The sequence below is a fragment of the Gigantopelta aegis genome, chromosome 14, assembly GCF_016097555.1.
Source record: "Gigantopelta aegis isolate Gae_Host chromosome 14, Gae_host_genome, whole genome shotgun sequence".
Taxonomy (NCBI): Eukaryota; Metazoa; Mollusca; class Gastropoda; order Neomphalida; family Peltospiridae; genus Gigantopelta; species Gigantopelta aegis.
In genome coordinates this window covers 7,394,870-7,408,196 of record NC_054712.1, presented here as the reverse complement: position 1 = coordinate 7,408,196, position 13,327 = coordinate 7,394,870, and the positions used below count along the sequence as shown (strand labels likewise).

Sequence of the window (13,327 nt, the reverse complement as noted above, 5' to 3'; positions counted from 1 at the left end):
GGTACAGACAAACAGACAGATGGAAGAACGGAGACAGAGAAGACCCTATGTTCCTGTGTTCTGATTCTAATTGTTTTACTGAACCTGATGAATGTTTATGGCTGACCACTGACTTTTACAAAACTGTTAGGTTTTTGGTATGAGCTTGCCCAGACTTTACATTTCAACTGTTTTTGTCATTCCACTGGTGTTTCAAAACAACCAAAATCATATATCTGTGGTTAATTCACAATTACTGTCAAATCTTTCACTGTCATTTAATTCAAGTGCTTTATTAAACAGCATAACCTAAACAGACTGAGTCACTGCTTTCTGTCAAAATGATGAATTTTTATCAATAGAATATCCCATTAAAGACTGAATCACTGTGTCATGTAAAACAAATACCTTGCAAGAAAAGTAAGCATCATCTGGGCTGAGGTGATTTCCTGACAGATTCAAATCTTCAAGATGGCATCCTTCCTGGAAAACAAATAAAATGGAGTCAACAGAAAAACAATCATGGTGGTACAATCAGGAATATCTTAGAAAATCTCTGAACACAAAAATTCTTAGAACTGTGGTAAGGAAAGCGAAAAGAAGATAAGCAGGGGTGAGAATTGGTGAACTGTAAAAAAGAAGAAATCTAGAGGGATCCCGGAAATTCTTGAAAGGACGATTAAAATGCAAAGAAACGCAATGTTCCATGAGAGGAAAACAGCTGATCTAAAGAGAATTCCCACCCCTGGATAAGGGAAGGAAGACAAGAAGAGGAAGATGGAGAAAAGGGATAGAAAAGGAAGCAACACAAGACAAAGAAACAGAAAAACATGTTACAGAAAAGAAACGAAAGAAAAGTGTACAGTTAGTAATAATAACTATGTATTAGTGATTTACGCCTTTAGCGATTGTGAAACCTGCCTCGATTAGAAGCCGGGTGTCAGAGCATCTAAAAAAAACATCCCCCAGAGACCTGCCTTGAATAGAGGCCAGTTTCTCCTACTGTAGCTTTGTCGGGTTAATGACCATGTGATACTCGTCAGCCGTTGCACAATGTCAAAAGCTTACAACCACATGGCGAGAATATATAAGGAGGAGAGTTTTTTTTCAGTATACAAAAAAACTTGGAAACCTACATTAGAATAAGACCTTATAATAAGGCTACTTAATTTTTAAAATTATTCTTTTTTAATCCCACTGCCCCCTTTCCTTTCTCTCCTTTGAATTCCATCTTATTTCTTCCCATTCTGGCAACTAATAACTTTCAACTTCATTCAGTGTCCACCTCCACATTCTGGTCCTTGTCTCTCCCAACTGCGACAGGTGCTTGTCTCTTGTGGATATCCGTACCACACACCTGCCATTCCCCATCAGCTTTATCTGTGGGCTTAGTTTGACTTCAGAGAGTGTTCAGTGGTTACTTCTGGCATTGTGAAGCACTTTTAATCACCTACTATATTTCCCTATAATAAGCCACTGTTAGAAAATTTTGAATTCCAAAAGAAACCCAAGCATTTTGAGAGCACTGCTAAAGCAATACACGTCCCCTACCTGAACCAACAATTTTGCATATCTCCTAAATTCAAGGGCCAAACATCCGTGAAAAGTGTGTAAATCACCATGAAAGTTAAACATGATCAGTAACAGTACATGATAAAGCTATATAAAACATTTCACCTCAATATTTTCAGGTATTGCAAAACAAAAGTCATAACTCTGTCAAAAATGGGCAAATTTCCATGAAAGTTAAACATGATCAGTAACAGTACATGATAAAGCTATATAAAACATTTCACCTCAATATTTTCAGGTATTGCAAAACAAGTCTTAACTGTCAAAAATGGGTAAATTTCCATGAAAGTTAAACTTCATCTGTAACAGTACATGATAAAGCTATATACAAAATTTCAGTTCAATATCTCAATGCCTTCTAAAAAAGAAGTCCGGAAAACCAATTTTCACATTGCCCAAGTTCAAGGGCCATAACTCCATCAAAAATGGGTAAATCGCCATGAAACTCAAATTTGATCTGTAGCAGTACATGATAAAGCTCAATATCTCAAAGCCTTCTGCAAAAAAACATCTGGAAAACATATGTGGGACAGACAGACTAACAGATGGACAGACAGAAGGATGGAGATAAAACCTATAGTCCCCTCTGGTTGGACTGAAAAGAGGCCTGCTGTGAATAGAAACCGGTCTCAGAGTCTAGGCTTCTGTTCAAAGATTAACGGTATAAAATAAACCCAACAGGTGAACACAAAATGGTTCACATAATACTGTCTTCTGTCTGGCTCAGCTCTCGGTTCTGTTTGTTTAAATGTCTAACGTTGTGTTGCTCGTACCTGTGTGATGTACTGCTGTAGATGAAGACTGAGGTGACTGATGTTAGATCCAGTGTGAATCTCACACAGGTTCAGAGTCGAGATCGTCGTCGGGTTCAGACACTTCAATAACAGCTCCAGCCCGAGAGATCCTAACTTGTTATAGGACACATCCAGAGAGGTCAGCTTAGACGCTAAACAAAGTAAAGTAAGGCAATGTCAGAAAGACAGAATATACAAACACCAATATTGTAAATAACAAAATGTGGTTAATATGTAATTTTAGTTGTTAAAAGGCTCTGCAAGTCGGTAACAATGGCAGCTAAGTCTGGGTAGTCTTTTTGTTTCCAAAATGAAAAATGACAAAAGGTTAATGTTTGTTTTGTTTAAAGACACAACTAAAGCACATTCGTTAATTAATCATCTGATGTTAAGTGTCAAACATTTAGTAATTTGGATATGTTGTCTTCAGAGAAAACTCGCTACATTTTTCCATTAAAAACACGGGATTTTTTATATACTTTCCTCAAGACAGGACAACACATACCACAGCCTTTGATATAACAGTTGGGACACTGGTTGGGACAAAACCCAGTGAGTCCATCGAGACCCAAGCACCCCAGGTGAGTGTTCTACTGAGTTAAATCCAGAACCTTAACTACCACAAAGAAAACACTTTCTTAAAAGGGTTTCGTTCCCAGCTCCCCACCCTCCACGCACCCCTAATGCCCCCAGGTGATAGTGATACCTCTCAGAGCCTGTGAAAGAGCGACTCGATGTTGAGAGAAGAGTTTGACAGTCAGTCTGCAGCTGGAGAGAGCGATGGATGTCAAAGACGGGAGATTCGCGACCATCCGCACAAAACTCTCCATCGAGCTATCACCCAGCGGGTTGCTACTCAGGTTTAGACGTAACAGAAGCTGAAAACAAAACAAATCAATGGATGTTTAATGACAACTCAACACAAAAAGCATGGATTTATTTCAATATCTTTAATTGTAAATTGCAGTTACTTATATAAACATTTAAACTGAGATTATTCTGATCAATATGAAGAAAAAGATATGAATTCAGAGCTTTTTTGTTATTTGTTTCAGCTTTCAAGCTGTCGATCAAAACTTTCTGTTTTGAAATTACTGGAAAACGTTATGTTTAATGATTACATACATCTCATGAGTGTTAAAAAATATTTTAATTTAAAAAATTGGACCATTTATGAAAAACAGATGTGAAGTGAAATTATGATTAGATATTTGACATTCGTTGTGTATGGAGTGAAAATGGTGTCAGAATGCCCTATTGTCTACCCTACCAAGGTTAGTCAGTGTTTCTAATTCTTTCTACCAACACATATGCACTATTTTGTTCACATTTACCTGCAAGGGTTTTGATTGGTCACCTGCACCTTTAGCTTCTAACAAGTCAGCCAAGTATTTCAAACCGAGGCTAGTTATTCCATTACATGCAAGGTCAAGGTCGGTGAGACTTGGAACTGCCTCAAGCGATTTACAAAGACTTTCCATTCCAACATCAGACAGACGGTTTCCTAAAAGCAATATTTAAAAATAAGTATGGTTTGAACGGTTGTTTATTCAACAAAATATTCCCATAACAGAGAAACTAAGAATGTATTACTGATTAAGTGCACATACGATGAATGGTCAATACAATAGCAGGTTGTTTCTATTTTTAATGCCCCTTATTATTTAATATTAGTTTTTATCTCTTTTTTCAATGGCCATAGCGATTGACTGAAGTAATTATTTGGTGGCCCGAGTCAGGCCTTGTGATTTAAAATATGCAGGTGGGCTAAAAACTGCCTGCCTCAATAAGGTATTTTTTATGGACTAGGGGAGCTGTTTTTAACTGACTAAGAACAACTTATTTTGTGCGGGCCTCTCTAAATCTATGTCGACTCAGTTGTCTGTATTTTAAAGGTATTCATTGAATATACCCATTTCTTCTGCGTCCTAAAATTATTCTTGTACAATGTTCAGCTATTTGCTCAGTTACTTAGTGAGTCCCAGGTGATTAATTTTTAACAAAACCAGAGGAACTCTTATTAAAGGTACGGTAGGTTAACAAATAAACAGAACACTAATACTACAAATAAAACTTTAAGGTTTAAACATTATTTAATTGTGGGCATCAGGATATTGTACTACGTGTCAATGAAATATACCAAAATAAATGGCTAAATTAAAAAGAAATACAGTTTGCTTTTGCTTTCTAAAAGTGTAAAAATTTATCCGATGGTTATAGAGATTATAAAACACAGAGACCTTGCAAGTTTAGGTGTGTCAGATTGGTCTGTCCCTGCAGGGCTCGAAACACTGGTTGAATCTGTCCAGGCCTCAGTGCCAGATCTTTCAAACTGAGGGAGCCCGTGTTGTCACAGATCTCAAGTATTGTTGATATATTCCTGTAGTGCACTGGGAAAAAAATATATGTAGAGGATAATAAACGAGTTACCAGTTATTATCAAATTTATGAAGGGTAATAACTTTTACTTGTCATCAGCTTTATCAAGTTCTGAGTATTGCTATAACACTGTATTTTAATCACGTTCACAGATAATTTTCAAAAATTAAAGTTCTATTTATTTTGTTAAAAATTTAGAATGAAAAGTATAATTTACCAGCTCGTAGTGCCTTGCATGCTTGAGAGTAGCGGTCTTGTAATGCAGGCAAATCCCAGCTGTCCACTTCAGCAACCAGCTGAAACAAACCAAGAAGCTAAATTAAGCAAATCAACAAGCAAACTTAAACAAATCAAAAAGCAAACATAAACAAAACCCTATCTTTTAAAACAGAATTCTCTAAAAACTTAAACGTTTTTCAAAGTCCCTTTTAAAACATCAGGGCAGGATATGGCCCAGTGGTAAAGTGCTCGCCTAATGCATGGTCAGTTCGGAACGACCCCCGTCGGTTATCCTATTGGGACATTTCTCGTTCCAGCCTGTGCACCATGACTGATATTTAAAGGCCATGGTATGTGCTATCCTGTCTGTGGGATGGTGCATATAAAAGATCCCTCAATACTAATGGAAAATGTAGCAGGCTTCCTCTCTAAGACTATATATGGTTAGGTGGTATATTGACCCGCCTAATATGTCAAAATTACCATATGTTTGACATCCAATAGCCTATGATTAATAAATCAATATGCTGTAGTAATGACGATAAACGGATTATATTTTAAATTTTTCTGTGTGATGTAAATAGTGAGTATAGCTAAACAATATAGAATTATGGTATTTGAAGCAATGAAAATGAACGTGGATGATCAATTCTAAAGACTTAAAAATACATGAAAGACTGCAGCTCAAATAGTTTAAAAGTGGCAGACTGGTTTCAACCCAGGAAAATTTACACTAAGTTTGGTTAATCTACAAACCTTTAACACCTTTGGATAAAGTTACAACAGAGTGAATAAAGAGTCTGTGACGGTGAAATAGCCTTAAAAATAGACTTAGCATTCGTCTCCATGACCATTACTTCTCAGAGGTATGTGTGTTTTTAAAAATATGAAGAATGCATTTTGTGGCATTAGAAACACATGGATGACCAAAAACACGTCGGATGTACAAAAACAGTACTCTAAACAATAAAATCTAAGTAATGTCTGATTTCAGTTATCAGAAACAGCTCTAACAGTAAAAAATATGCCATAGTTTTAAAAATGTAGGGTACGTCACTTCAAAAACAACGTATTCTCATTATGGAAAACCATATGTATAAATAATGTGAAAAATAAATTCAAATTTTGTTTTCATTTATTGATAACCATGCACATGTATAAATGATCTGAAGAATAAATGAAAACAAAGTTGTTTTTTCATTATGGAAAACTGCATATAAATGATCTGAAGAATAAATGAAAACAAAGTTGTTTTTTCATTATGGAAAACTGCATATAAATAATCTGAAGAATAAATAAAAACATTGTTTCTTTGTCATGAAAAATTGCATGTATAAAAAGTCTGAACAAGACTGACCTCTTCGTTGTTGCTAAGAACCATGCCAATGACATCATCAGCAGAGAGGATCGCATCGTCCTTCGTACTCAGTGTCAACAGTGGGCGACGCCCACACTGACAATAGTATCGGTGTGCTGCCTCCTGTGACAGCCAGGATATTGTTTTCATGTCCTCACTGTTAAGTATAAAACAACGGTTTGTCATTTTTGGTATATTTATTTTTGTATATTTATCGATATACAACAGTAAAAAAATTGCCTAAAATCGAGCAGAATAGCAAAGACATTTGATACTAAATTTGTGATTATACATCAATAAATCCACACAAAAATTACAAACACTTCTTATAATTACAAACAACACAAGTTATTTTGTTAAAAATACACATAAATCAGTTTCTAATGTAATTTCCATGACGTGTTTTATGTAATGACATCCCATTTGAAATACTGTCATCATTTTATGAGTTTTATCGAAGGATATTATTAAGGTTTTTTTTCCAGTGACATCATCCAATCAGAACAGAGTAAATTGTAGAAGAGCAGAAAGTTTGTAATTATAGAAACATACATCAGTTCAGTGTACTATTTTAGGAAAGACTGGGAGCCTAGTACTCATGTGTAATTCACTAACTTTTGAAGTACTTGATTATGACAGTCTCCTGTGATATGTGATAATAATTATTATTTTGTTAATGAATAGCAGCAAATAAACAGATGAAAAGACACCCATATGCTTCCCATATTAGTGACTTCAGTTTATTGCTATACTAGTCTATCAATCGAAACAATACACGGTCACACTGTGTATCAAATATCAAACTACAAGAAAGGAGAAGGAACCAATCAAATGGGTACCCTTTACACAAAGAAAGATTATAGCTTATTTGATTGGCTGCTGGGATATTTCGACCAGTCCCTATGAATGGGAGGTGAAATGCCTTGGATAATAGAGGTCAGGTCAATGTATACAAAATAAAGTTTGTTTTGTTTAATGACACCACTAGAGCACATTGATTTAGTAATCATCGGCTATTGGATGTCAAACATTTGTTAATTTTGACATATGATCTTAGAGAGGAAACCCGCAACATTTTCCCATTAGTAGCAAGGGATTATTTATATCCACCATCTCATAGACAAGACAGCACATACCACGTCCTGTGATATACTAGTCGTGGTGCACTGGCTAGAGTGAGAAATAATAACCTAATAGGCCCACTGACGAGGATTGATCCTAGACCAACCGTGCATCAAGCGAGCACGATACCACTGGGCTACATCCTGCCCCCAGTGTATAAAAAGAAACATGCCTTAATTCCACTTGATCTTATACGTACCTTCGTGGTACAGGTATCAGAAACGTCTTATCCATCACCTTGACCCGTAACCTCATCAGACAGCCGGCAAATGTCACAATCTGAGACTGGCCAATGCGACCGACATCTGCTTCAACTGGAATAGATCCGTTCGTAAAAGAAACGCCCATCAAATTGGAGCTGGTTTCGGTATTCACAACATTTCTTTTCTGACTTGTACCAAAACTAGTGAGCTTCAACTGTTTATGTTTTTTCTTCACAGTCCATTTCTTTTGTGTAGACCTCGACAGACTGTCCACAGAACCAAGCTGTAAGTCATTCACAGACGATTCTGAATCGGATGCAGAAACTCTTTCGAGATCTGTCAATCTGTCGACGTCTATGTGGTCTTCATGCCGTACACCACGCATGACGTCTGGTTCAGAATCATAATCTTGAATATCACACCGCTCCACCTCGGTTTCTACCCTGGAGTCTGATGAAACAGCATCATTATTGGACGACTTTCGCTTCTTCGCTTTCACATCATCAGGATCGACGTTTCGTAACCGGTCTGCAGAAAAAAATCCGTCCACATCAACTCTTTTACGTTTTGTCGATGATTTTATATCCTCTATCAACCAGTCATCACCGACAATTTTATCTTCCGTCAGTAGAGAGCTAATTTCTGACGTGTGTGGTTTTGTAGAAATACTTGCTCGATGGGTTGGTCTTAAAGCGGAACTTCCCACAGACTTTATTGCATCTCTGTACACCGTAGTGGCAGTCTCTCGGTCAGAGTTATGTCCCTCTAGATGTGGATTAACGTAGATGTCACCACTGTCCTCGTCCAGCAGACTGCAGTGGTCCCCAATTTCATTTCTGAAATAATGACAGAATAAAAGTTAAAGATTGTTTTGTTTAATGACACCACTCGAGCACACTGATTAATTGTTGAATGTCAAACATTTGCTAATTTTTTTACATAGTCTTTAGAAAATACCTGCTACATTTTTCCATTAGCTGTAAGGGATCTTTTATACGCACTTTTCCACAGACAGGATAACACATACCATAGCCAGTCTTGAGGCACTGGTTGGAATGGGACAAAAACAACAACCAGAAAATGAGTCATCCGACGAGATTTAATCCTGTGACTAAAGGACCACAAGCGAGCACTCTACCAACTGAGCTACATCCCACTCTGGCAGATCCGACGAGTTCAAGTGGTCCAATTTAGAATTCTTACCCCCCCCCCCCCCCACGCTCTCCCCCCCAAAAAAATCCTAGATCCACCTTGTTTACATCATGATTCCCTAAACAAATTTCAGACATTACTACACAATTCTGAAATGTTAAACTACTCAATTTTCAACTGGTCACAAACTGTTGCTAATCAAAATTTTAAAAATAAAATGTTCCCTGTACACTGGTCTGCCAGATGATATAAAAAAGAAAAAGGTTTGCATCATTTGCTTTCAAAATATGGATTAGAGACTTTTGCCAATCATTTAGGGGATAACAATGTTGTATTTGACATTTGCGGATGTTCATGCTGGTTTTACAGTTGTAAATTGAGTTTACTGGTGATGCGGAGCAACTGTGGTAGTTGTGACATGAATTGCCATGGATTAGGGGCGTAACAAATTACGTTTTTCGCTGCTGAATAAAAATTATTGCTGCAGGTTGAAGGGATCAGTTTTAGTTTTATCTTTATTTGTTGCGAAGCTAACAATTTAAAATTGCTATAGAGGGCACAAAATTGCCATGTGGTAGCAGTTGGTCATAGGTCACAAATTCTTGAGTTCTGTCCAATGACATATTCTATAGGTACTGGCCTGTAAACAAAACGTTTATCATAATAATAACAGCCTCCTGCAATTTCATTACTGTGTGTTGGACAACTAAAAGCCACTGATTCAAACAGCGCACTGAGTTTTTCCTGAATAAAAAAAACATTTCTTTGTACCTGGTAACAGTGTCCCCACTCTCTCTGCTCTTCCGTTTGTGAAACGTAACATCTGGTAGTGATGGAGAAACACTCAAATCTTCATCATCCAGCACAAGGGCCGGCTTACTTCTCACCATAGGCACCTTCGACTTGGCTGAACACGACTTTGACAGTTTAACATTGATATTACCTGTAAAAAATTCTATCTGTAGTAAGTAAAGCTTGGTTTGTTTAACACAAACACTATAGCATGTTGATTAATTAATAATTGGCCACTGGATGTCAAACATTTAATAATTTTGGCACATAGTATTAAAGAGGAAACCTACTACATTTTCAAATTATCTTTTATAAGCATTTTTCCAGACATGACAGCACATACCATGGGTATAGCAGTCATATGGCACTAGATGGGATGGGAATAACCCAATGTGTTCAATCCTACGATTAGCTATTTGTAACATTCACATATAATATTAATAATGACAAAATCCAACCCAATTTCAACACCCTGCCTCACCGTCAATTATTTTGTTTTTTAAATAAACAAATATGATTTGTAAAAATTTTGATAGTTTCAGAACGTATTCAAATATAAAAGACCATATCTTCAAAGACAAAGAACATATGCACCATAGTGCAATATCATGTCTCAAGACCCTGACCTCTGACCAGCTAAACCTTTGAATGATATAGTATTTCTGAATACAGTGAGAAATGAAAAAACATAATGTAAAACTAAATGTGAAAATGTTAACACATTATTCCGACTGTTGACCGTGACCCAGTAATACTGACCTTTACGAGTCTGACTCATTAATTCCACAATGTGCTGGTAGTGAACTTTGACCTCACGGGTCAGTGTGTCCTCAACACGGTCATACCACGCTCGTACACAGTCTAAGGCTGTTTGTCCCTGCATGATTAACCAAAACATTTAAACATCAGTTATTGCATATGTTACAAAAACAATCATCTTTGTCCTGCACATTTTCACTTATCAAGTTCTGGCTAATGCAGATTTAACAAATATATTATTACATATGGGCAAATGTTTTTTCCTTGTTAGTTTCAAGGTTACACACCACCATTAATTACTCCATGCAGTGCAATACAATTTCTATATCAGAATATATTCTGTGAAAAATACAACACTACTGAGAGGGTCAAGTGACTAATTTTAGGGAGTGTTCTCAACTGACAAGTACCGTGTAAAAAATCGACATAGGTCGACCACGAAATTATTCAGTTAACAGCCCCCATGCCTGATTACAGCCTCATGTTGCTGTTACACAAGTGACATTATACCACGTGCACAACTGTTATCAGTTAATACTACATATAACAAGTAACTTCAAATCAATGGGTGACTTAGATACTTCTGAGGTCAACCTATGTGTAATCATCAGAGATTTCAAAAAGCATACTAGACATTTTTTGTAATATTTCTTATGTGAGGACTGTATTGAGCTGCTAAAACATGTAACAACATGACTAATGGCGGTGTGTTGCCTTAACATCTGCAACATCTTTCTCACTAACCACAACACCAACATCTTTCTCACTAACCACAACACCAACATCTTTCTCACTAAACACAACACCAACATCTTTCTCACTAAACACAACACCAACATCTTTCTCACTAACCACAACACCAACATCTTTCTCACTAAACACAACACCAACATCTTTCTCACTAACCACAACACCAACTTCTTTCTCACTAACCACAACACCAACATCTTTCTCACTAACCACAACACCAACATCTTTCTCACTACCCACAACACCAACTTCTTTCTCACTAACCACAACACCAACTTCTTTCTCACTAACCACAACACCAACATCTTTCTCACTAAACACAACACCAACATCTTTCTCACTAACCACAACACCAACATCTTTCTCACTAAACACAACACCAACATCTTTCTCACTAAACACAACACCAACATCTTTCTCACTAACCACAACACCAACATCTTTCTCACTAACCACAACACCAACATCTTTCTCACTAACCACAACACCAACATCTTTCTCACTAAGCACTAACCCAGTGGACTCCAGAGACAGTGCAGATAGTTGAGGTGTGTGCCTAGGACCACATACAGGTACATGAACATTAATTGGATAGTTAAAAGTTTGTTTTGTTTAATGACACTGCTAAAGTACATTCATTTATTAATCATCAGCTATTGGATGTCAAACATTTGGTAAATTCGACATATAGTCTTAGAAAGGAAACGTGCTACATTTTTTCTTTAGTAGCAAGGGATCTTTTATATGCACCATCCGACAGACATGTTAGCACATACCATGGCCTTTGATATACCAGTTATGGTGCACTGGCTGAAACTAGAAATAGACCAATGGGCCACCGACGGGGATCAATCCCAGACTTACTGTGCATCAAGTGAGTGCTTTACCACTGGGCTACGTCCCACCCCTTAATTGAAGTACAAACCTAAACTGAAATGAAATAATGAAAATTCACCTCTTCATCCTTGGCCCACAAGTTAGCTCCATGTTTAATGAGAACCTCCATCACGTTCAGACTTCCTGAGCTGCCTGCGTCCATCAGTGGGGTGATCCCCCCACACCCCTCCCCACCACGGTCATCAATGGCTGCTCCATGGTCCAGCAGTAACTCGACGATGTCACTGAAGTCGAAGTTGGATGCTTCGTGTAGCGGCAGCCAGCCACAGTAGTCTCGCGGATTCACCGGGTGGCCCTGATTAAATACAAGTTAAAACAAGCATTCTGAGAGTACTGCTAAAGCAATCAATTCATTTCAACCTATTTTCGTGCTTAAGGTTCAAACATGCTGTCCTGGACACACCTCAGCTATCTGGGCTGTCTGTCCAGGACAGTGGGTTAGTTGTTAGTGAGATAGAAGAGGGTGTAGTGGTCTTACACCTAGTCAATGAGTCATCAAAACTCGCTCTGGGTAGAGGCCGCTACTGGGCTGCAAATCCAGTACCTACTAGCCTTATGTCCGATGACTTAACCACGACACCACCGAGGCCGGTTCTGAAGCAAAACATGTCCCCTACCAGGCCCAACAAATTTTCATATATCCTAAGTTAGAGGGCCATAACTGTGAAAAATGGGTAAATCACCACTATAACAGTGCATGATAAAGCTATACACAAAATTTCAGCTCAATATCTCAAGGCACTGCGGAAAAAAAGTCTGTAAAACAAATGTTTAAATCACCTAAATTCAAGGGCCATAACTCTGTGAAAAATTGCCCTCCTCTCCCCTCCCCCAACCTTTCCTGTCATGGACGGAGGAGCCGGCCTTGGCCTTGTGCCCACGATAGGCGTGCGCTACAACAGCTTGTTCTGAATGTGCACGTAAAACCCTATGACCTGACCTATACACAAAATTTCAAGCTCAATATCTCAAGGCACTGTGGAAAAAGTCTGTAAAACAAATGTTTAAATCACATAAATTCAAGGGCCATAACTCTGTGAAAAATTGCCATGAAAGTCAAAACTTGATCTGTAAGAGTATATGAATAAGCTATACACAACATTGCAGCTCAATATCTCATGGCATTGTGAGACAAATGTCTGGAAAACTATATGTGGGACACAAAACCTAGTCACCACCAGTGGGCCTGGTAGGAGACTAGTAAAACATGTAGGATTTTAACACATGGGTTTCAAATAGAATGCAGGGGTTCAGGGGCCAACTAGCCCCAAGTATGAGTCCAGTTAGAAGCTAAATGCAATTAACACTATATTTCTAGGTGCCTACTAAATATATGGTTGCCCCTGCTGATC

At 37.7% G+C, this 13,327-nt stretch overlaps 1 protein-coding gene across 2 annotated transcripts in view; it reads right to left on the bottom strand.

The window, feature by feature from the left end:
- The window catches only part of LOC121388925 (tonsoku-like protein), a 31,234-nt gene that overhangs the window by 1,671 nt on the left and 16,236 nt on the right, over positions 1–13,327 (bottom strand). For both annotated transcript variants that reach the window (XM_041520473.1, XM_041520472.1), the window contains 11 exons: positions 12,034–12,270; positions 10,329–10,446; positions 9,549–9,720; positions 7,622–8,461; positions 6,301–6,457; positions 4,942–5,020; positions 4,586–4,735; positions 3,680–3,849; positions 3,052–3,223; positions 2,325–2,497; positions 388–462 (listed from right to left, as the gene is read on the bottom strand). In XM_041520473.1, coding sequence (XP_041376407.1) covers positions 388–462; positions 2,325–2,497; positions 3,052–3,223; positions 3,680–3,849; positions 4,586–4,735; positions 4,942–5,020; positions 6,301–6,457; positions 7,622–8,461; positions 9,549–9,720; positions 10,329–10,446; positions 12,034–12,270 — 2,343 coding nt within the window. The remainder of the gene's footprint in view (positions 1–387; positions 463–2,324; positions 2,498–3,051; positions 3,224–3,679; positions 3,850–4,585; positions 4,736–4,941; positions 5,021–6,300; positions 6,458–7,621; positions 8,462–9,548; positions 9,721–10,328; positions 10,447–12,033; positions 12,271–13,327) is intronic.